Source organism: Balaenoptera musculus, chromosome 1, assembly GCF_009873245.2.
Source record: "Balaenoptera musculus isolate JJ_BM4_2016_0621 chromosome 1, mBalMus1.pri.v3, whole genome shotgun sequence".
Lineage (NCBI taxonomy): Eukaryota > Metazoa > Chordata > Mammalia > Artiodactyla > Balaenopteridae > Balaenoptera > Balaenoptera musculus.
In genome coordinates, this window is record NC_045785.1 from 132,004,808 (window position 1) to 132,030,592 (window position 25,785).

The 25,785-nt window shown below is 41.1% G+C and overlaps 1 protein-coding gene across 1 annotated transcript in view; it reads left to right on the plus strand.

Annotated features, from left to right (window-relative positions):
- Positions 1-25,785, plus strand: part of PAPPA2 (pappalysin 2) — a 300,349-nt gene that overhangs the window by 195,990 nt on the left and 78,574 nt on the right. The window contains exons 12-14 of the mRNA XM_036867003.1: positions 2,317-2,452; positions 2,654-2,870; positions 25,052-25,223. Coding sequence (XP_036722898.1) covers positions 2,317-2,452; positions 2,654-2,870; positions 25,052-25,223 — 525 coding nt within the window. The remainder of the gene's footprint in view (positions 1-2,316; positions 2,453-2,653; positions 2,871-25,051; positions 25,224-25,785) is intronic.

Here is a 25,785-nt window from a genome sequence, read left to right on the forward strand (position 1 = left end):
AGGAGAGATGGATAGTTCAGATCTACCCAGCTAGTAAAGATGGATTAAACCCAGGGTTCTGTCTGGCCAACACTCCCTCCAGAATGGTGAACTCACTTGATTCCCTTTACCGTGGCTCAGATTCATTATGCACATATGTGCAGGCTCAAACTTGTCTCTGCTTTTGAGGTTCCAATAGTTGTATGAGAGAGTTATACTTCTTTGTGTCTAGTTGCTACTGTGAATCATATCAGGTATTCAGATGAGAATGAAGTTTGGCTACCTCTCTGTGTCACTGTGAGAGGAAATGCCCAAGACTTGGCATCCAGTACCATGATCAAACGCTTGTCTCTCGTTACTTTGTGTATCCCAACATTTCTCTGCCGGTGTCTCACCTGTGGTTTTCCTACTTAAGCCACGGACTGGAAATCCTGGCATAGCCGCTTCCCACAAATCAAGGCACAGAGACACTGCCACCAGGAGCAGGCTTTAATGTTCAAAGTGATTTGGGATCCAAAGACCCTTAGAGCAAGGAGATGCAAAACGAGATGGAGGTTTTGGGCATGGGCCCTCACGATGGAGAAGTACACACCATAAGGCCTACAAATTAGTTTCAGGTGGGTGGTGACTATTTTGGGACCCAACAGACAGTGGGAAAACTGAGCTCTCATGTTGCTCATTGAAGCCATTCCATTCTTCGAGTCTGAGGCCTACTGAGGTGAAGCCACCAGGTACTTGTTTGTACTCTGTTTGCTCCTGGCTCAGGAAACAATCCAGAGCTTTCTTCCAGTACTCAGGTCTCTTTTGTGGTGTATAAAAAGGAAGAGGTTGTGGGAGTTCCCAGGGGACTTTGATGTCATTTGGGGCTGGGGTTGAGGGCTTTGCATTAGGCTCCTGGTTACCTTATGGTGTGTTTCATGTCTAGCCCTCATCCAGCCAGGATCAAAGGACCCCGTATTGCAAGCCATAACCTATGGGTCTGGAAGTTTCTTAAGTTATAAAGAAATATTTATTACTTCAAAGAGGGGAAATGAAAAGGGGGAAAAAAGACACTGTAAAGAAAGAGTGTGGCTGGTCTTTCCCTCAGAGGAGGAGAGGAAGAAGGGAGAGTTGTGCTACATTGACCACTGAAAATCATAAAATCACCCTAACTGAGCCAGCACTGCAAATGACACTCTATAAACACACCACCAAGGCTCAGGAAAAATCAGTCTGCGGACAAGGAAGAATTATTATTAAAATGGAAAACATGTTTTACTCTTTTGCTCCCCATTTTAAGAAAAGGCCTCTGCCATTAGATGTTGTACCCTGCTCTGACACTGAGGACAGTTTTTCTGGAGCTTTATCCCCTTCAGAACCTGATAAAAAGCTAGAGAAATACACACAGAAGGTTGTACGGTCCAGCACCAGATTCTAATAATGCAACAACCATCCAACACCAGGGAAGACTGGAGATAATTCTCAATAGGAATTAAGAGTAATGTTGAGCTATAGGACAACAATAAAAGTAGAATTACTACATCAAATAATTTCAATATGAAAAATAAGTTCTCCAGGTCATTCCCCAATCTCTGAGGTGTTTTCTTTTATATTAAAGGATTTCCAGGGACAAAACGTCCATAGTTTACTGTGAAAGACTGTTTCTTTGTTAATTAGTCTAGCCATCTAGGTATATTTCTTATGGATAACTGAATTTTCCTGTGAATTTTCATTGTTGGCTTATTCTTCAGCCATGGATAGGGTATATGTGCTTAAGGCACCAGAAGAACAAGAATAAACAGTTTGGCAGCTTCTAATCTCAGAAGTAACAGAATCTGCAATAGATTCTCTCCCATGGCATAGTTCAAAAGCTAAGTGAGAGGTTCTGATAAAAATTTTAAGGGAGAGACAAGGAGATAGGGAAGGATAATTAGCTATGCCAGTTCAGGACAAAGTGTTAGCAAGGTGATACTCTTGTCCACGTCTCTCACTTTGGAGATAGGGAGGTATTGTCTACCTATGCTGTGGTTTACTGTCTCCAGTGATGGTCTATTTGAGTGACCTTTTTGAGAAATTTAAAGAAAGATTCAAGTGACAAGCAATTGGTTGACATAAAAAGTCTCATAAAAAGATGGGAAGCTTAGTAGCTGAAAGTTATGTTCTTTCCAGCTAATTTTGACTTTTGATGTGACTGTGGCTATCTTTCTGTGCCTACTCCATGTTTTTTCCCATTGTGAAGGAGAAGGGAGCTCTTACTTTATGAGTGGTGAGCTATTTGAGAAGTATAAAAATAGTGTGACACGTGCCTTGATAGCCCACTGGAAATAATGGCTCGTACATGTATGTGCTTTTGCCTAGGTTTGTTTCAGTAGACCAGGAGTGGCCACGGCAATTTTCATTTTCTTGACATCTGATGGCCTGGTGCCTGGGGAACATCAGCGGCCAACAGTGACCCTTTACCTGACTGATATCAGTGGAAACAACCACTCTCTTGGTGAGTCTGACAGTTATCCCTTTAGGACCACTAGAGGACAATCCAGTAGACCCAGGAATCAGGTTGATGTCTGTCTCTGATATTGTTTGAGACCTTGCTTACATCATACAGCTATTGAGAAGATAAAATGAATACTAGATATGGAAACTTGATACTACATGAATGGCTTACAATATTATTCATCTCCTTGTTTCTCTTCAGGAAGCTATGAACTGTCATGCCAGCATAACCCACTGGTTATCAATGTAACCCATCACTCGAACGTCCTCTTCCACCATACCACCTCAGTGCTGCTGAATTTCTCATCCCCACTGGTGGGCATCTCAGCAGTGGCTCTAAGGACATCCTCCGTCATAAGTCCTTCAGCTTCCAACAACTGCATCCCAGAGCACAAGGGGAAAAATCATCAGGGACAGAGGTACAAAGTCCTCTTTCTTCCTTTTTTCTTTCTTTTTGTTGTGATGTGTTGCTATCATTTTCATACATACTATTGTATATATAGCGGGTGCTTGTTCACTAACTAAAAATGGGTCTAAGAACTTCTAAAAAGACTTAAGAAGCAAGCAAAGAACAATTCATAGAAGGCACACTTGCGTTTTATATTTTGCTCTTCTTTCCTTATCTGAGAATAATGTTTATGTAAATATTTATCATCTTTAAGGTCTTAAAATCTTTTTTACATATAAAACCACTGCCTTCACATCAACATTGTTATGTAAACTGCCAAAAATTCTCTGCCAAAAACTCAATGTTCCCTAAGCGATATATATTTTTTCACTTGTTCCCACCTGGACAGTGTATATAGCAAGTTTAACAATTAGTTTCTAAGGCATGTCATATAATCAATTAGATTTACATATGGAAATCAGGACTACATTAGCTATATGTGCCCTTCTGTGGACATCTGTAATTGCCATCTAGATAGCATTTCCTGGACTCTCAGCTCCTGCTAGTAAGGAACTGTTCTTCATAGCGTTGGTATGCCCAAGGTTGGCCCTGATGGGGCAAGGAGCAAGCCAAACACAGTAATCTGTGCTGCACTTGGGCTGGACTCATTCTATGAATGGTCTAATCAGTTGAGTGGCACTGTATGTAACAGGGTTTGTTCCCTCAAGGAGTGAAGTGTCAGGCAATTGGGATCCTAGTCACAAAAGCTGGAGTTGCAGGCAGCACTCCATCACCAAGGAGGGACTCTGATACCACCTTGCCCAACCTAGGTATCCCAGAAACCCAACCTTGATTAGGGAATAAGTGTAGACAGTACTAATATAGTATATTAGTTATCTTTTGCTGTGTAGCAAATTATACCAAAATTTAGTGGCTTATCACGGTTTCCGTTGGTGAGGAATCTGGGTGCAACTCAGCTAGGTGCCTCTGGCTTAGAGTCTCTTATGAGGTTGCCATCAGCTGTGGGCTAAGCGTGCAATAACCTCAAGGCTCGAGTGGAGCTGGAGAATTCACTTCCAAGTTCACTCATGTGGCTGTTGGCAAGCCTCGGGAGATCTGCATCCAAACTCACTCACATAGGTGCTGGCAGTGGGCACACTCACATAGGCATGGCTCAGTTCCTTGCCACGTGGGCGTCTCCATAAGGTGCCTGAGTGTCCTTATGACATGGTGGCTAATAAAAAAAAATAAAGAGAACCAGAGAAGGTGAATACATGAGAGTCTACCCAAAAAGGAAGCCAGTCTTTGTATAACATAATGTTGGAATTGACAACCCATTACTTCTGGTATATTCTATTCAGTAGAAATGAGTCAGTTAGTCCAGCCCATACTCAAGAGGAGGAATGTGCATCAAGGCACGAGTCATTAGGTGCCATTTATCACATGCAGTAATAGTAGTTTATGTTAATCAAGCACTAACTATATGTCAGACATTGTTGTAAGTGCTAGGAAGGGATAGGGTCTAGGTAATGGACATTGCAACACTAGCTAGTTCATCTGCAACTTTTAAGTCTCCTTAGTGAGCAAAAGTCTTCAAATATTAATGTAAGAATGTAGACCATTAAAATAGCGTTTTTTACTAGAATTATTGCCTCTGTCTCATGTGTTTTCCAATTATTTTCTCTATTGGTTCTACCTCTGGCCTCAAGCCATACAGAATTTCTTTCAGGTCCCTGAAACATGTGTTCTTGATGAGCTCCATGTCTTTGCACACAATGTTCCTACTTTCTTGAATGCTGTCCAGTACTTCTTCACTTCACACTTGACCATCATGATTCACCTTCGTCCATGAAGTTTTGGCAAACTCCCTCCCTGTTTCCTTAGGACATTGTACACAACCCATGCTTTACAAAAGCAGCTATCACATAAATATACCTATTTATTTACTTGTTGTTCTTTCCCACTCTGAGCTCCCTGCAGTAGGAATTCCGCTCAGTATGTCTCAGTACTTACTAAAGGCCCTGGCGCATAAGAGGTGTCAGAAACTGTGCACTGAATGACAGTTACAGACTTTATCTCTATATCTTCCATGGGACAGAACTGAACAAGCAAAGCAAAAAAGAAGTCACAACCTCTGTAGACCCCAAGGGACAAGAATTCCCCTCACAACAACAGCTGTGAAGTTTTGACAAAGAAGTTGATTAATTATGATCACTGCTGCTAGTTCTTCACTTATTTTCATTTGGCACTGTGGGAAAAACAAGTTTTATATGCATACATGCAAACCAGTAGAAATAAGATATGATTCTCCAGTTTGCACAGAGTGTATCTGGAATGCACGAGAATTTCCAAACCACATGTGACTGACAGGAGCCATGCAAATTGGCTTTTCCTTCTCGGCCAGAAAATCAGTGCAATATAGTAAATTTTGATACACAGGGAACCTAATAGGTCCCACATATTTTCTTTGTGGACAGATTTAAAATCTAAATCCCTATGTATTCTCAAAGAGTAGAAATCTTTTAGCATCTTTGTATCAATCACAGTTGTAAATGTAGATAGACCATAATATGAAACCCTCAAATTCTGGGCATAGTGAGAGGGATTCCTGGCTACCTCCTTCTTACCCCTTATGAACTGAATTCCATTAATACTAAAATGGGCAAGGGAGAGCTGACAGATGCCTGGCAGTAGAAGATGTGTTATCCATTTTGTATTTAACCATTAATGACCAATGGCCTGTCCTCCTACAACACTTTATCCTTAAACCAGCCTGACTGACCCACAGAATCTCAGCTGAAGGCCAGTAAACCTAAGTCTGGCTCTCCAGTGACATTCATGATCCTTACCTTGGACCATTTGGCTTTGATCTTTCTCTTCATCTTGTTTCCCATTCTGCTATGATGGCTACCCAGTTTATGACCCTTTGGGCTTAGTCTACTGATAATGAACGCCTTAGTCTTGAAAACCAACCTTAGTGTTCTTGGTTTTGGTCACCAGTGCCCAGTAAGAGCTGAATTCATTCTTACTCTCTGGCTATTTCCTGCTGTAGCCACCTTGGGGAAAGGTCCTGCATAACCTTCCACAGTATCCCATGAGTTGGAGTGTCAGGCAGATCCCCAACCTTTCCAGGATTGTGTTGATGGTTTTGGGAAGTGGGAACCATCTTTTTGATTAACACAGTGGGATTTTGAATGTGTCCGAGATACAATCCTGGCACTAATAGGTTAATTTTCCTAAATTAGTGGATTAGCTTGCAGATAATCAGGGCTCATGTTATCTACTTTGGAAATTCACAAGGTCAAGTCTAGAATAATTTACTAATAGGCAAGAATTGCTGATGGGAATGTGTTTCTCCTACAACAGGATTCTGTTTTTTCAGTCACATGAATACAATGTAAACATTAGTTGCAACTTCTCTGACCCAACCTGCTGGTATATCCATCAGATACCCCAGTGTTGAATCTTCTGAAGATGAAGAATATTATCGCCTTTTTCAGGACATAGGCTGATAGCAATGGTTGAAACTTCTGATTACTCATTTCTTTTCAGCATTTGTACTTTCCTTTTATTGATTTTTCTATCTACCTGCTCTATAAAAGATTGAGAATACAGTATAACCTTCGAAACAATTGTGCTTCTTTCAGTTTTTAATAGTTCTGGCTTTTTATAATTTCATATTACATAATTAGGTGTATAAATGCTTGTGACTGTTTTATCTTTATTAGGATCAAAGCTCTTGCCAACCCTTTTGCCCCTTTAAAAGGTTAAGGCTTTGTATTATGCTTTGTCTGGAATTAAAATTTCCATCCCTGCTTTCCTTTTGTTTGTATTTGTTTGATAAATGTTTGCCTTTGTTTTATTTTTAGCCTTTCTCTATCTTCACTGCCAGTGAGGCCAGGGCACATTGCTTTACTGCACTGTTTACAAAGACAGTAGGATTTCACTGTGTAAAACTACTCCAAGCTTTTATTCTGAAATTTTATCTCATGGTCCTCAAGCCTGTAGTATTCTTTAGGACTCTGTAGCATTTTTACCTTTGGGACAGTTATCTCCCAGGATTCAGTGGCCTTTGCCAATGGTTCTCCCTTCTCCCCACTTACTTCTACCTCACCCCACCAAGACCCTTATACTTCCTGACCGGAAATCTTGAAATGAGTAAAGAAAGGGTACTGATGAGGACTGATGGATAGAGAACAGAACTGTGACCCCTGAAAAGTAGTGCCCAGCTTTCTGGTCTTTACAGGGGCCAGGGAATGAAGAAAGAGTGACCTGTTTCCCTCTTTTCTTTTAGTATGGCTCTATTCTTTATTTGTTTTGCTTTTTTCAGAAAACAAAACAAGAAATCCATGTTTTGGCTTCCGGTGATATTTCTCAATTCAACTCCAATACATTTTGAAATCAGGAGAAAAATCCTCAGAATCCAGCTATCCACCTTGGTTTTTGGTATTGATAAGAGTTTTCATATTTTTCTGTATTGTTGGTATTTAAGTGGGAAACAGGGAGAAATCGCCTCAGAGTATTCTTGTGAGATTACCTGAGAATGATCCATGTGGAGTTTGTAGCACATTCAAACACCAGGTGGGAGGACAGCCCAGGCAGTTTCCACACCATTTCCCATCTTTATCATTTTTACCATCCTCCTTTTACAAGTTGTGACAGTTATCAATCAACTTATTGCTTCTCACCTCTAAATCCACCCTTATCTCCCTAACTCGTAGTACTAGAGCAGGATTTTATTGATATTTAATCCTTTGCTGACTGGCACAGTGTTAACTTTTGTCAACAGAGGGTTCTGGAAACACACTGTAGGAGAAAGGGTCTTCTCTTCCTGGTTTTGATGTACTTTCTTCTCTCTGGCTGCTGTGATGGGCTCAGCCGTGGTGTACAGGACACCTGTGGTCAAGTACAGCAGGAGTTTGGGTTCCCAGTTGGCTCTTCACAACAATAGCCAAAGATGATAGCTTGGTAATTGGTAATTGTGATCCCACTGCGTGTCATTGATTATTAGCATCCCATTTCCCACTGACAAGTAGCTCAGCATTGTACTCAAGCCCAAAGGCACAACCAAACAGATTCCCCAATTCTATCTTTGTGACTCTATCTCCTACTACCATTTCCAGTTCCATTGTTTCAGTCAGTCAGTCAGGACACAGTAATTAGAATAGGGGAAGATTAATATAAATAACTATTAACTAGTAACAGAGGATTAACTACTAAAGGGTAAAGAGAACCCTAACATAGAAGAATGGTAGATAAAGGGAACAATCATTACTTTTAGGGATGAGGGAAGAGTATCCAAGGAAGAGCACCCGACCCCCTCCAAGGCTGTGATTTTGATCTCATTGGAGAGGGTGGAGCAGTGGCACGCTAGGCGACAGAGAATTTTGCTGAGGTTTCATAGGCTGAGACTGGCAATCAAGAAACCACCCACTGGGGTGCTGATCAAAACTCATTAAGAAGCTGTCTGTTCAAAGGATTAATCTCCAAGATGTACAAGCAGCTCATGCAGCTCAATAACAAAAAAACAAACAGGGCTTCCCTGGTGGCGCAGTGGTTGAGAATCTGCCTGCCAATGCAGGGGACATGGGTTCGAGCCCTGGTCTGGGAAGATCCCACATGCCGCAGAGCAACTAGGCCCATGAGCCACAATTACTGAGCCTGCGCATCTGGAGCCTGTGCTCCACAACAAGAGGCCGCGATAGTGAGAGGCCCGCGCACCACAATGAAGAGTGGCCCCCACTTGCCGCAACTAGAGAAAGCCCTCGCACAGAAACGAAGACCCAACACAGCCATTAATAAATAAATAAATAAATTAATTAATTAATTAAATAAAAAATAAATTAATTAATTAAAAATAAATAAATTTAAAAACAAACAAACAAACAACCCAATCCAAAAATGGGAAGAAGACCTAAATAGACATTTCTCCAAAGAAGATATACAGATGGCCAACAGACACATGAAAGAATGCTCAACATCACTAATCATTAGAGAAATGCAAATCAAAACTACAATGAGGTATCATCTCACACCGGTCAGAATGGCCATCATCAAAAAATCTAGAAACAATAAATGCTGGAGAGGGTGTGGAGAAAAGGGAACACTCTTGCACTGTTGGTGGGAATGTAAATTGATACAGCCACTATGGAGAACAGTATGGAGGTTCCTTAAAAAACTAAAAATAGAACTACCATACGACCCAGCAATCCCACTACTGGGCATATACCCTGAGAAAACCATAATTCAAAAAGAGTCATGTACCAAAATGTTCACTGCAGCTCTATTTACAATAGCCAGGACATGGAAGCAACCTAAGTGTCCATCATCGGATGAATGGATAAAGAAGATGTGGCACATATATACAATGGAATATTACTCAGCCATAAAAAGAAACGAAATTGACTTATTTGTAGTGAGGTGGATGTAGTTAGAGTCTGTCATACAGAGTGAAGTAAGTCAGAAAGAGAAAAACAAATACAGTATGCTAACACATATATATGGAATCTAAGGGGAAAAAAAAAGGTCATGAAGAACCTAGTGGCAAGACGGGAATAAAGACACAGACCTACTAGAGAATGGACTTGAGGATATGGGGAGGGGGAGGGGTAAGATGTGACAGGGTGAGAGAGTGACATGGACATATATACACTACCAAATGTAAAATAGATAGCTAGTGGGAAGCAGCCGCATAGCACAGGGAGATCAGCTCAGTGCTTTGTGACCACCTAGAGGGGTGGGATAGGGAGGGTGGGAGTGAGGGAGATGCAAGAGGGAAGAGATATGGGAACATATGTATATGTATAACTGATTCACTTTGTTATAAAGCAGAAACTAACACACCATTGTAAAGCAATTATACTCCAATAAAGATGTCAAAAAAAAAAAAAAGCTATCTGTTGAGGTGCTATTGGGACTTTATGGAAAGCTGTCATTGGGGTGCTGCTGAAACTTTCTGGGAGGTCACCTGCTGGGCACTGATGAAACTTGATGGGAAGCCACCCATTGGGTTGCTGCTGAAACTTTGTGGGAAGTCATTCACTGGGGTACCTTTGCTGGGAAGCCAGCTGCAGTGCTGGTAGAACTGCTGGGACATGCAGGGTGTCACTGAAACTCATTAGGGGGTGAGCACCACTAGACCGAGGCTGTGTTGGACATCAAGAGCTGAAGAATCAAGAAGAAAAAGCACGTAGGAATCAAGAAGAAACATCCCTTCCTCCTGCAGTGTCTCTCCAGTTATGTCTACTGGGAAAACATGACATCGTGCTAAATGGCAAAAGAGCAATATTTGCATGGTCCATGTCGAGTATCGCAAAGCAGGGCAATGAAGGTGGAGGTTTGGAACTGAGAGGGAATAAGCTGATAGCTGGCAGAAAATATCTTGTCAAATAACCATGAAGAAACCCCTTCTCTCTGCCTTGTATGTTCCAGATTAAGATTTTCATTAAGTTCCTGGCTTTAATACTAAGACCAATTTTCAATATAACTTTTAAGTAGACTGACCTAACTGGAAATGCATATTTTCTTTTTTTAGTGCTTTGAACTTATTTTAAGTCCAAGGCAAACATAAAGTATAAATATCTCTTTAGCTTATTCAGTATAAATACACATTCTGATTGAGATGGAAAACAAGTAATAGATACTCATAAATATAAAACTATAGTGGGTTCTGAGGTTTACCTTAAACTATAGGTTGTCAAAGCCAAGTATTCTAATATAAAATTGAATAGGACATTAATCTTTTAAAATGAATATCCATGTGGAAACATGAGTTATTTCTTCTCTCTCTCTCTTGTTCTCACATTCTTTCTCACTCACTGTATATAGTCATGCTTTGATCCTTCTTATCTTTGTGGAAAATTGAGAGTTGAGTTGTGTAAAAATGTATGTGTAAAACAGTGAATATGTGTGTGTGTATATACATTGTATATACATTGCCATATTTTATTTCACATAGAAGAAAGGCTTCTGAAAAATTTAATGTAGACTGATTTGTAAAACTGATTATTCTATATGGTGTGTGTGTGTGTGTGTGTGTGTGTAGAAAGAGGCAGACTATTCATCATTCAAAAAATATTTATTAAGTGCCTACAATATGCCAGGAATTATTTTTCAGTTGAGGAAACTGAGACTCAGTGTGTACAAATTCACCTTATTTAAGACTAACAAAACTAAGAGTAGTATCAGAGTAATTTGTTTTTAGTAAAGAAAGTTTTCATTATATGAATGAAAAGCTGTTTTAGAAACATACTCATGTGACACAGAGGTAGAGAACAAACGTGTGGACACCAAGGAGGTAAAGCAGGGGGTGGTGGTGGGGTGAATTGGGAGATTGGGATTGACATATATACACTAATATGTGTAAAATAGATAACTAATAAGAACCTGCTGTATAGCACAGGGAACTCCACTGTACAGTAGAAACTAACACAACATTGTAAAACAACTATACCTCAATAACAACAACAAAATTAATTAATTTATTTATTATTTAAAAAAATATATATACTCATGTCTATTACTCTCCAAGAAATTCTTCCACCCTCCCTCAAACTGTATTTGGATTGCGGTAAGATGATTTTAACTGGCCCTGGAATAATTAAATAGCACCTGTATTTTAGATATGTTTATGCAAATGGCATATTTATTTTGAGGAATCCATGAAACCAAGAAATGTAGATGTGGGCTCCAAGTAATGCAGGTGATCTGGTGATATTTGATGGAGTAGGTAATAAATGGTAAAATTGTAAGGATATTTTGGACTTTTGGAAAAGTTCAGGAAATGAATTATCTAGTGGGGCAATTTTATGGGCAGAATCCAGGGAATTCGGGGTCATTAGAAAAAGAGAAATTTTGCTCCAGCTCCTATGCAGTCCTAGCCCAGACAAAAAGAATCTTATGCCTCGAGGAGAGAAAATCAGAAAAGAAATATTCCATTCTCTTGGAGATTAGAAGTACAGGTAAGCCAGAAGGAAGACTACAATTTAAAGCCTGGTTTATGTATGTATTAGTTTTCTGCAGTTTAAACCAATACACATTTATACTCTCATAGTTTCTGAAATTCAAGATTTTAGGCCAGACTTAACTGGGTCCTCTGTAGGCATTTGGTCCCAAAAGGCTGCCAGACTGAGGGCCTGTTTCCTGCTGCATGTTGCACAGATGCTGTCCTTAGTTCCTTACCCCATAGCTATCTCCATGGGGCAGCTCACACTTGGCAATTTGTTTCTTCAAAGCCACAAAGAGAGAGTCTCTCAGCACGAGTACCTTTCAATCTTAGGTTGTGTACTCAGAAGTGACATTGTCACCTTTGCCATATTCATTTGGTTAGAAGTAAGTCACTGGTCCCACCCTCACTCAAGCTGAGAGAATTACACAAGTTTGTGGATTCTAAGAGGCTGGAATAATGTCCACCAATATATGTTAGGCTGGACTAGTTGACTGTGTGCCTAGACCTTGGAGTTACAAGGATCTCACTGCATGTGTCTCATGGCCTGATAGAGCCACACACTGTACTGATGTAGTTTCAACTTACTAGGCAGCTTGGGTCACAAGGGACATGTGAGGAATTTGCATGCAGGAAAAAAGCATGAGGGAAGAACAGTGATTCCAAAAGCAAGGTCTTTCTTATAGGGATTCCCCAGTTCTTGGTAGGTGGATTATCTAAACAGCCTTTTACCAGAGAATGTCCTCTCGATACTACATTATCTAGGCCCACCACATCCATTTTATGACTGATCCATTTCCACATTTTATTCCCAAGTTCATTTTCCCTTTTTCCTAAGCCTCAGCCACCTTCTCAATAGCTCAACCAGAATTGTTACAGTGTTCATTAAAGTGAAAAACAATCAGTAATATCAATTGGGTTTCCTAGAAAATCATAAAATTATTTTAAAAATCTAAAAATAAAAAATGTGCTTATTATTTAAATGATCTGCATTCTGACCCTTTTCATAATGTAGGACAATTGAGGGTTAATTTATTTAGCAATTTTGGTCTAGTAAAATGTGGTTATATATGTGTAAGTGTGTGTGTGTGTATGTATTTTATTTTACACAAGGCAATCTTTTGGTAAAGATTAATGTGCATTGAATTATATAACTAAATTTTAAAATGATTTAACTTTTTAAATGATTGTGCCATTCAGAAAGACACTATTTTTGAAGTAAAATATAAATATTTTTGTAAAGACCAGTATCATCCCCAGATTTTCTCCTCTTCTCTTTCTTTCCTTTTATCTTTTCTGCATAAATCTGGACTTTTCCTCTTTACTTAAAGCAAACTGAGCATGAGCACATAAAGTCTGAGTCAAGAGGAAATAATGAACACACACATTGTGCTTTCATATGATTCTATATTCAAGGCCACAGCTCTTAAGCAGAATTTATCTTTTGCGTTAAAAACATTTACTATTAGGCTGTTACTGTGGACATCAGTGAGAGTTCAGCCTCCAACTCTTTTATACTTGACATAATGCCTGACATAGTTAACATACCTGCCATGTTTTGTTAATCATGCTTGTGTAAAGAAAAGAATCAGGTAATTAAAAATTAGTAGGGACTTCCCTGGTGGCGCAGTGATTAAGAATCTGCCTGCCAATGAAGAGGACACGGGTTCGATCCCTGGTCAGGGAAGATCCCACATGCCTTGGAGCAACTGGGCCCGTGCGCCACAACTACTGAGCCTGTGCTCCACAACTACTGAAGCCAGAGCGCCTAGAGCCCATGCTCCACAACAAGAGAAGCCACCGCAATGAGAAGCCCACACACCACAACAAAGAGTAGTCCCCGCTCGCCACAACTAGAGAAAGCCCGCACACAGCAACGAAGACCCAACGCGGCCAAAAATAAATAAATAAATAAATTTATTTTAAAAAATGAGTAATCAAAGAATAGTGTGTAGCTGATTTGGCTTGAAGTGCCTCAGGATGCACAGAGACCTGCAAATTTGTGTACATGTATATTAGTTTAGTCACTTTTGTTTTCTCTGTGGAGCCTCTGTTCTTCAGATTCTGTTTCCTGAAGCAGGGACTGTAAAAAATAAATAATTCCAGGAGAAAAGCCAACAGTCAGCTACCACCAAATAACTCATATCTTTCCATTTGTGATTTATGAACTTTGGTAACACGCAGGGTTAATGCTATCTCAGGCTGGCTCCCCTCAGCTGCCTTGCCTCTTCAGATCTCCCCTTTGAATGACATCGCTCTGCTGTGACACAAAAGATGTCTTTAGCCTTAGAAAGCTAATCTTGAAAAGGTGGATCTGCTGACCAAGATAGTGCCTTCATCAGTAAGTCAAGTATAGAGGATTTCTGGGTCACCCTCCATTGTCCGTGGAGAATTCACTGTAGACATGGGATTTTGGTTGGGGAGTGGAGGGATGTGGTAGAAAGGAAAACACCTTTTCCATGGAATTCACTTCTATGACTTTTATAACCCCCAGAGAATTTCTGGGAGCAAGTGGCTGTGTTTTCCGTTTGGAAGATGTTGGGACTCCTCAGGTGTAAAAATGTTTCTTCTTGGTTGCACCATAGATTACTGGTAGAGCTGGGGCTAGATTATAAGGCCTCTGAGCCTGAGTCCAGGGGCATGCAGCCAGAGCACAGCTCAGTGCCTTGGCATTCCATCCCTGCTGTAATCAGTTTGTGAGCCTGGTCTTGGTAATAGGATCATTCCATCTCTATTATCCGTCATTCTGCTTCATGCTTCATTATTCCCTGGAACCCTCATTGCTGCTGCTTTACCAATTCCTATTGTGCTTCAATTATTTGGAGCTCAGATTTAAAATGCCAACACTTTCCCTTCCTTCTCTTCCTGGATTGGGCCCCTATACCTTGCCAGGCTTCTCTGTTCCCTACTCAGTCCTATGTAAAACATTCCAATCACCTCCCTTTTGATAGCCTCACAAAGTAAAGGGTTTCTTCCTTTCTTGTGCTAGGGGCTACAGGTTAAAGCATCTACTTATCCTTTGGCTCTTCATCTTTTATATTTAGCGTAGGGTTTCCTTTTAATGTTCCAGGATGATGGGAAGTGTTTGCTCTTGCTGCTGGGAAAGGCCCTATAGAAATGAAATATGTATTGCATTTCTATTCATTTGATTATCTTCTTCCCCAAAGCAGTTTAGCAAATTAACATTGAATCTGTTTTTGCTTCTTAAGCAAGAAAAGAATTATAGCTGCTCAATTGTTCCCTAGGTTTCTTGCTCAACTTCCTTTTCTCAGAATGATTTGTCCATAAAATAAGAGGGAAGGAGGAGAATCCACTGGCGAGGATTCTGGTTCTCCTGGCTGATGATGGATGGCCTGGTGAAAGACAGATCTGCTTTGGGAGGCACAGTGAGCTGTTTGAGTCTTTTCAACTGTTTACTCTCATGGGGTTATAGAGGAAAAATGGAAAGGTCATGGGCATGGTCTCATTTAGGTGTTTATTGGGACACGGCTAGACTACTCTAGAAATAGCCTTTATTAAAATATGACGTTGTCTGAGATGGTTCCTTTATTAAAATATTACGTTGTCTGAGATGGTGGGATACATTCTTAGAACCAGTTGGGTGGCAGCTTTCAGGTTTCAGATTTCAGGGCTACAGGCACAGACAGCTTAGGAAGACTTGGGGTTGGAGTCTACCGCTAAGGCTGGTTTCAAAACAGTGACTCCACAACACTAATTCCCAATGCCTTATCACAGCGTCTGAAAGTCCACAATTAGGAATTATTTTGTTCAAGTCCTGATAATCTCCAGCAGTCTCTTTAAAGTAGTCAATAACCACTTAATAGAAATAGAAATGTCTTAAGTCGTTATCAACTGTTTATGCCAGAAGTATTCTCTTATGGACCTTGCCAATTCAAAAGTATACCAGAGCCCTGCTGAAATGCAATCTAGTGTAGGTAACTGGAAGTTTGGGGGAGTATGAGAAGTGGGAAAAGTGGTGCTGAAAAGAGAAATGACTTTAAAATATCACCTGCTTCCCAATTTTTCTCAGGGCTGGCCCTGTGCTTATGGTCTGTATTAATGGCAGCTGGTGGAGAAAGCAGAGAAAATAAAAACAAGCCAGTATTTCCAGGGTTCTGTCGTCTTGCCAGCCTGCCAAATAGACAGACACTGTTGACGGATTTGACCCTAAGTTCTGGTTGCAAGGACTCTCAGGCCATGTCTGGTTCTGTGTAGCCATAACTGTGGAGACAGAGGAAGCCTGGCGATTAGAATGGCAGCAAGCCCGATGTCCAGACCCCTGCCTCTCACATTTGGCCGCATCACCTAGTCTCACCACACGATTTTAGGATGGTCCCTTCCCTCCTTTGGGCCTTCATTTCTCCATAAGCAAATGAGCCATTGATGTTGCAAGGCTTGGGAATGCTAGGAAGAACAAAAGGACAGAAGAGAGTAATATTCCAAATCTGATGTCAACCAAGGACTGATAAATTCCTGAATTACGAGATGATGGGAACAATGTGAAGCTTCTGTTGGGGAGTCCAGAAACTTTATGGGGAAAGGAAGCCAAGGGGGAGAGAGAGTCCCAGAGGGGCCCAACATGTGTTTTATATTCTACTTCTATATGTGAATTTGGGGCTCATTCAAGGTGCTGGCTTGCGACTCCTCAAGACCTCGGTTAACGCGTAGCTTGTATATAGCCACACAGAAGCCACGCTACCCTTTCTTCCTGCCTTGTAAGTACTGTTCTAGGAATGCCGCAGCTGGAAGCTCATGCCCATGAAACTGTTTGTTTTTTTTTTTTTGCAAGCATATTTTTTATTAGTTATCTATTTTATACATATTAGTGTATACCAATCTCCCAGTTCATCACACCACCACCTCCACCTCCCCATGCCCATTAAACTTTATTCTCAGGATTATGTTGTTCCCTCACTTAACTCCACCTGTTTCACAATTCCCCAGCCTTGGCCTATGAATATGGCTGGGGAAGTGTCACTCCTGAGTTAATAGTTTAATTGGTGCCCCGGGATGAATAGTGGGGTGGGTAGGGGGAGTCAGCAGTGCGGTCATTTGGGGGCTCCAGTGATCACTCCTCATTAGGAAATGCCTCACGTGGAAATGGTTACTGCCTTCGCAAACTGGAAAAGAAGTTTATTATATATATTCTATGTAGACATAATATTTGTTTTTATTGTTGTTGTTTCTGATGAGTGATTATGTTTCCTTGGTGCTGTGCTAGGGCGCACATTCTCTGCCGGTGAGCCAGAAATTGTTTTGACTCTTTCTTTGGTGTTCCACATATTTTATAATCTACATTAAAATCGTCAGTTCTGAAACTTGGTGAGACAGGGATTTTGAAAGGGAGTGCTTTTGGCTGTGTGATGTAAATCTGTTTTTCTTTAGAGGAAGAGGGGGCATTTGGATGGGACTTCTAGTGTTACAATCAGGCATGGTAAAAACCGTGCCCAGAAATAGAAATGAGTGAAGCAAATTACTAGTCCTGGGGCCACCAGAGTCCAGTTTTGTACTTCTGAATAGGTCACATTCGAGGAAGAGATGGCCATCTCCTGACAGAGATGTTTTCAGGGGCCAACTTAGGGGCAAAGACTTCAATAGAGGGGCAGAGAAAACCTCCACTTTCCCAGGATACAGGAAGGAAGAAGTCTGCTTAGGGCAGTAATTCATTTCTTTGTCATGTGATGGAAAAATCAGAATTATTACTGAGATTCCTCTGTTTCTATCAGATGAGACTCTTCAGAGGAGAAGAATTTGAATTAATTTTCCCTTCTTAGTCAGTATGACCTTTCAGTAAAACCCCTCAAAGTACCAGCTTCGTTCTGCCCAAGAAGGCTGATGGAAATGTACTTGACATTTAATCTGGTTCTTGTCCTACAAAGCAAAGATGGAGCCAGTAGTGAGGAGGAAGTAGAATGGGGAGCCAGAATGGAGGCCATATGTTTTTGTATTTGTTTGGAGAAACAGCAAAGCTCTCTAAGGATGGATATTATTATTATTATTATTTGGTTTTGCTGTTGGTGGTGGGAAGATTAATGAGGACTCCATCTCTTCCAACCCACTCTACTTTCTGTACATATTACTTCCGTCTGCTGACAAACCCAGAGCATACATTTCTTCTTAGCCCATACCCTCTTACTTCCATAAGAATCGGTAAAACAAAGTGGAGGAATGGAGAGAAATCTGATCCTCTTTTACTATGTAACCTTCAAAGAGTTGTTTCTACAGAAACCACTGGGATTGCTGTTTGGTCAATGGTGGCACTTCTTGGATAAATGAATTGCAATATTTTGTTTAACTAAACAACTTACATGTTGGGACATTAAGCAAAAACTTACACTAGGAAAGAAAGATTGTGAGCAAATCTTTTTTTGGGTTCTCTACCACATCCTGCCCATTCATGGGTTTTCTGTACTCCCACCCCAGTAGCACCATCACCTCATCTAGAAAATTAAATACCGTGTTAAAGCTGGAAGGGACCCTTGAGAGAACCTAGTTTAACCCCATCATTTTACAAATTTGCAGACAAAAGGCCAGAGTGGTTAAGAGACTTACCCAATGTCATAGAGCTAAGCAGGGACAGGCCAAGACCTGAACCCAAGTCACATTGGCCTTGATCTACTACTTTCTCCATCACACCATGCTATTTCTCAAAAAGTATGATACAGATGCCAGAAAGTTTCTCCTAAACTAATCTAGTTTCCAGATATCAAGTTGGATGCCTGAGGGAGGGTGGGACGTTGACTTTAGAAAAGTTCATGAGCTGATGTCAACCTGATTTTGAGTTTAATCTAAAGCTTAATTAAATGTTTCTTTGTTATTATATTGTAGTCTGAGTGTGGTAGGAAGTTCTAGAATATCCCATAATTTCTTTTGGGCTCAATTTCCTCATCTCTAAAATGAGGAATTAGGGTTGAATTATCTTTAAGGTCCATTTTAGTTTTAACAAACTGTGGTTCCTCTACGATCATTTTTAAAGGTCTTCCCCACCCTCCATCTGTCACGTGCAAGAAATGGGGTCTTTAGTGCATAACTTCCATCAGCTCTTACATGGGAGAAATAAGGTTTCACTATTGATTCTGAATAGTGGAATAGTGTCATAGCCTTCTGCAATTCCTCCAGGGTGGCACAGACCCTCAGGGGAACCTTACACCAAAGCTGTGAGCAAGCTGTGGACAGAACAGCCAGGACTTCACCCATTCCTTAGGAACTACCCAGCTTCCCAAATGTGGACCTTGGCTGGAAGTGAAGCCAGCTTCACTCTAGTGGCCTCAAGCAATGGAAAATTTTTAAATGTGCCTGATTTGGCATGCCCTGGGGCACAGCTCTTGGTAGGTTTGTTAGTGAGTCTGTCTGCTGTCTCTGCTGAGAATGATGTCTGCTTTCTGATGTTAGCCTTACTCTGTTCCTCACCAATCACTGAAAGGTAGGGGAAGATTTGGGGGACTTGCTTCTAAGTCTATCGTCAAATACCGATGTTGACTCTTTTCCGTATAGGTTCTTTAAATTTGTTAGTCAGAATTTAAGAGCCCCGCCCCTACTGAATTTTCTTCAGTTCTCAGTGGCAGGGAGAGGAAATGGTGATTTTTGTCTAGGTTTTTAGAGTGCTACTTTGTGTTCTATCTGGAAAGCATTGGAGGTATCTTTCTGGCATATCTCTTTTGCCTTTCCAAATCCTATTAATTTATTGAGGTCAAATCATATCCAATGATAAAACTTTCTCTGGAACAGCCATGGATTTATAATCGGTACCACATGATTTAATTATTTTCTCTCTTCAGCCGTATTGAAAGATTCTTCAGAATGGGGGAAATGTTTTATACTTTTGATCTGTCTTATGACTCCCACGTGATAATTTGTGCTGAAAACATTAAAGCATAATGATGAAACAGTGGAACGAGTTTCTCCTTCTGGAATCAGCATTTGTTATTTTATAGTCTTGGCCTATGGAATTTGTTGACATATCTTTCAGGTTACACATACCCAGATCTTTATGGTGCTGGGTTTCACTCCTGGTGAGCATCAAAAACTTTGAAACTTAAAATAAAATCACAGCTGTGAGGATCCCACCACAAGCCTACAGAATCAAAATCTCCAGGGATCAGAGCCTGGGTATCTATATTTTTTAAATGCTGCCTCTAAGTGAGTCAAATCTACAACTATGGTTGACAAAGTCTGCCTTGTGGCAGATGAGGGCCATTCTTTTATGGAACTCTGCCAACAGAGGTTTCCCAAGGCATCACGCAGAGGCCCAAACAAAAAGGAAGCGCACACATCATTTCGGTAGGACGGTGCTAGGAGTGTGCCTGGGTGCCCACGAGCAGGTTATATGCAAGAAGATAGCCCAGGGATAACATACATTTTGAAAAGGGATCTCTCTATTGAAAGCATTTTTTAAAACCTTCAAACATAATGGCTTCCGGAAGTGAGGACAAGAAGAGAGAGAGTAGAGGCTTATTGGGGAAGTGGAGAGACAAAGAGCAAAGCTAGAATGATGGGTAAGGTGACCATCTACATAATGTGACCTCTCAGGGCCTACTGACTTAAAATTCTATCATGAAAAACTCATTCCTTTGCCTTCAAACTTTGTCTCCTGTTAAAATGGAAATACCTGTGAATCACACCTGACTGGCTGCATCATATCCTTACCTGAGGACACATTGTGATGGGGTGTGGGGAAAGGTCTGGAAAAAGATGGGTGGAAGGCTGAGAAGTGGTTGCCAAAGTAAGAAACACACTTAGCAGGGCATCATGCAGACAATGGCAGCTGGACAAAAATTGCCAATTTGATTTGCTCTCATTTAAAAGAAAACTGCTCAAAACTGAGACCAACCATTTAATATTCTACCCTTTCCCCCCTGACTACCCTGCTGAGGAGCTTCTAGGCTCATCGTGGCCAATGATGCTAGCTCCTGAATGGAGAAGAAAGCAACGGGAGATCCACCTCATCGCCAGGGAGACGGCCTGGTGGTCTAGGCTGGCCCCGAGAGTGAGGGCTCTGAGATCCAGCCTGAGGATTTTCCTCTGACTCGCTGTGAAGCCTCCAGCCAGTCTTCAAACAGCTTTAGCTTCCTTGTATGTCGAACCATGATAAATACCTAACTTCCCATCTCTCTGGGGCATTGTAAGGCTTCACTGCTGCCACTTTCATTAACATTTGTCCAAAGACCATAAGAAGAAAGCTTTTGAAAAGTTTTAAGACTAATTATGTTTACTATCAGCATTATCATTATGATATTGTGGCTTAAAGTAACAGTAGCCAGAAAGAAGAATGTATCAGGAGCATGGGAAAACGGAGAACACAGAAACTTCACTCAGAGAAGCAGTATTTGTAGCGGAAGAGAAACACAAAAAGGGGTTTGGGGATGGGGTGCAAAGGAGAGAAGTCTGCAATTGGTAACAGATGCCATCAGAAGCTAACGACCTGACAAACACCACTCTCATAAAACAAATTCCTTAAAAAGGAAGCAAATGGAAATATAAGCTCGTGAAAGAATTTGCAGCAGCTGCCCTAAAACCATTTCTCACTTCATAAACAGGTCTGGGTTTGATAGTTTGTTTTTTTTTTTGTCTTGGTCTTATTTCATGCCACTTTCCCTCTTTTCTATCATCCCCTGTCTCATTCTTCCTCCCTTGCTGCCAAGGCTGGATGGACTTTTCATACTGGTAGTCATAGCAACAGTAGTTAATGGAACACCATCTTGATGGAAGGAGGCTCATTCAGAGTATTTGTTTTGTGTCTTATCTCAGCACGTATTTGTCCTCAGTGATGACATGGATGAATTGGACGGAGTCACTGGAAAATAGCACGTGCTATTATTTCACATTAATTTCTTGGCAGTGAGCTGACATGAACCAGAACTGTTAATGACTCTCTGTTTTCCAGTCTTCTCTGCTTAACACGCTGAAGAAATATTACGTTTTGTGTACATCAAGGGCATGTAGTATCTATGGAACTTGAAGTTCTTTAGCATCACTAACGAGGTGTTCTGATCTCATTCCATGAAGGACCGTCAGGTTTCAGATTCCTTATCCAGCTAGGCTGAATAAAGACTTGGAGACAAAGGTTTATTTCCTGTATTGCATACCTAATTAGCAGCATTGGATTTGGAGAATCCATGCTGACAAGTAACAACCATCGCCCCGCAATTCATATATTCCTCCCTTCATCAGGCTCCCTGGAGTGATTCTGAGGGAATACTACACCTTCGCAGAGAATAATCAGAGCTTAAACGAGTAAAAAAGTTTCCTTCATACCACTCAACTCCAATTCCTCCATCCTATACCTAATAAGCATAGGTAAAAGAAATGAGAATGTCACTGACATATAACTTAAATCCCTGACGTGTAACTTAAACCCCAGTGGGTACAAGATCAGGGGCAGCAACTTTAGCATATTCGAATCAAATCCATATTTTGGACTAGTGCTTTTTAAAGCAATTCTCAATTATTTCAAGGCAGTATGTTCAATTCATTGACATTTTAGTTTTCACTTTCTTATTTATTTATTTATTTATTTACTTACTTATTTTTGGCTGCGCTGCGTCTTCGTTGCTGCGCGCGGGCTTTATCTATTTGCTGCAAGCGGGGGCTCCTCTTCGCTGGTGCGCAGGCTTCTCGTTGCGGTGGCTTCTTTTGTTGCAGAGCACAGGCTTTAGGCGCGTGGGCTTCAGTAGTTGTGGCTTGCAGGCTCTAGAGTGCAGGCTCAGTAGTTGTGGCACACGCGGCTTAGTTGCTCTTTGGCATGTGGGATCTTCCCGGACCAGGGATCAAACCCGTGTCCCCTGCATTGGCTGGCGGATTCTTAACCACTGCGCCACCAGGGAAGCCCCTATTTTCCACTTTCTTATATTGTTGACCAGCTCCTTGATAAGGTCGTTGGCCGCTAACACAATTCAAGGGCAAATAGAACAAATTAATGATGACGAGACTCACAGAAGTCATTTTAACTAATATTTAGTATCACTGGCAAAAACATCATGAGCAAGAAAATATAAGAAAATATCTTGTTGTTCTACACCACTAGACTATGAGTTCTTTAAGGGCATACTTATTTTATCCCCAGTACTAAGACCGATGCCTTGCCAATGCTAAGTGCTCAGTAAACGTTTATGAATGAATGAATGAATAAGTAGGGCAAGATGGTTGGAACATTTTTTTTTCTTTTTAACATCTTTATTGGGGTATAATTGCTTAACAATGGTGTGTTAGTTTCTGCTTTATAACAAAGTGAATCAGCTATACATATACATATATCCCCATATCTCCTCCCTCTTGCATCTCCCTCCCATCCTCCATCATTGTTTGATAATGATATTTTTGTATTTCATATCCCCACCTATCACTATAAAATTTAACAAATTTACCATTTTGATAGCCATTGACTTACTTTGATGTCTATGATATGAACAAATTTAATTCAGCAGACACTTGTAACTCCTACAATGAGGTGTATGGTGAATACAAAAGTGGGTAGGAGTCAGTTTGTCTTCAAGAATATCATAATCTAGTCGGGAGATTCAACAGCATTTAGGAGACAGATACTAATTGCCTTGTGGATCAGAGGATGGATAAATTAACTGAAGAACAATCAAATGCATACATGACTATACTACAAGATAGAGTAAAAGAAGTGTTAGAAGAGTTATTTTTTAAATTTCCCTGGGAGGTTCGAGGGAGGAAGATATCTGGAGGGGCTTCTTGGAGAAGGAAAGCCTTTTAGAAAACACAACAAATTGAGCAAAAGTACAGAAGTGGGAAAACTAAAACATGTGGCTGGTTCATAAAAAACAGGCCACTGAAGGTGGGACTTGGGCCATTTGCAGTGGAGCAGTAGAGAGAATTAACCCAGGAACAATAACAACCCTGTGGGATATGCACCATTATTATCACCATCTCATGGTGGAAGGAGCTGAAATACTGGGGAATAAATAACCAAATCATACGGGTAGTAGTAAATGGTGAATCCAGGATTCAAATTCACACAGCCTGGGGGCAGTTGCTCTAAATTCTAATCTCTGTTGTTCTGCCTTGATAAGAGGGTAACCCTCTTTTGGCTCTGTTGCATGCCCCTCCACTCTTTTTTTGGTATAGTTGATTTACAATGTTGTGTTGGTTTCAGGTGTACTGCAAAGTGAATCAGTTATACATATATATATATATCCACTCTTTTTTAGATTCTTTTCCCATATAGTCCATTATAGAGCACTGAGTAGAGTTCCCTTTGCTATACAGTAGGTCCTTGCTAGTTATCTATTTTATATATAGTGGTGTGTATATGTCAATCCCAATCTCCCAATTTATCCCTCCCCCACCTTACCCACTGGTAACCATTAATTTGTTTTCTACATCTGTAACTCTATTTCTGTTTTGTAGGTAAGTTCATTTGTACTCTTTTTTTAGATTCCACATGTAAGCGATATCATATGATACTTGTCTTTCTCTGTCTGACTTACATCACTCAGTATGACAATCTCTAGGTCCATCTCTGTTCCAACCTTGCTGCTGTTATGGTCCCAGCAGAGTCTCCCCAAACCCTGGGGAGTTAACTATCCCTCCTGTTCCCAGTTGACTAGCCCTTGATATCTGGAAGGCAGTTCTCCTCTGCTGAGATAATGTCCTGGAAGCATCTAGAACCACGTCAGGCATGTGGCAGGGATCTGATATGTGTGAGTTTCTTCTTTCTGCCATGGGCTCAATTTCTGATTAGCCGGTGCTGATATTCAGTGGTCAAAAATATTTCCATGCCAATCAGTAAATAAATGTTGCTTTTTCTGCCATCTCAAACAACCAGGCCCTTCCTACAGGGCTCCCTGCGACAAACCTGTGATCGAACAACAGAAAGTTTAATGCCTGACACAACCAGGAGCCTCCAGGATTCACTCCTGACCTTTGTCCTGTGTCTGTTCTGATTGTTTGGGGCCCAGAGTACTGGTTATGAAATATTTCAAGGATTCTCCTCTGATCTATTCATTTCTGATGCCATCCAGAGCTCTTGAGACACGCTCCCCACCTGTTCCACCATCATTTTGTCCTCCTGGAAGAGCCATAGAAAGCCAGTTCATAATCGTTTCGTAGATGATATTGTTCTTGTTCATTTTATGTTGCATGGTTCCAGGTCACATAGAAGGAAGTAATGAATTTAATGTAGGTTTTGGAGAAACAATGTTCTCTTTGGTTTAGAGGCACTTCCCAGAGGGAGATGCAAAGCCTTTGCTGCTGCCTATCAGTTCTGAGTCAGTTTAAGATACTTCTGTTTCTGTCATCTCCAGCTGTGTCCATCGGCCCTGTGGGGAGCAGGGCAGCTGTGTGCCATTGCTGCTAGATCACGCGGAAGTGGTGAACTGTACCTCTGGTGGCCCAGGTCACATGAAGTGCTCTATCACCTGTCAAAGGGGGTTTGCCCTTCAAGCCAGCAGTGGGCAGTACCTCAGGCCCATGCAGGTGAGTTGGAAACCCGTGGTTATCAGGACCAAGCCCCTGGGGAGGGACAGTAGGCATGTTCCTCCCCCTGGCTGGATGGGGGAAAGGCACGTGTTTTTAAATCATCTGAAAGGAAAAATGAGGAATCTAACAAGCAAGGAGAAGCATGGCTTTATAGAAATGCAAGGTATATATAAGAACAGGTGCAGTTTCCATTAACTAGGGTGTCAGTTTCTCTCCAGGTGGGCAGTAGATAGGAACACTTATTCCATCCTTCTCCCTTGCTTTTCTATCTTCCTATCAGAAATTATGACCCCCACTTTTGGCTTCAAAATGGGAATGCTGCAGTTTAGACCTGTCCACAATTTGCAGGCAAGATAGTTTGCAATCAGCTTGTTTGTGGTTCATTGTCTGACTGCCCCGCACCACCCCCCTTCCCCACCCCCGCCAGCCCTCCTTACAAGAAGACTGGAGGAAAGCATCTGATTTTCTTCCTTCTGTTACTGAGGTGGGGATTATATCATGATTCTAGCTTTAACTGAATTTTCCAAATTTCTACAAGCTACCATGCACCACTTGAAGA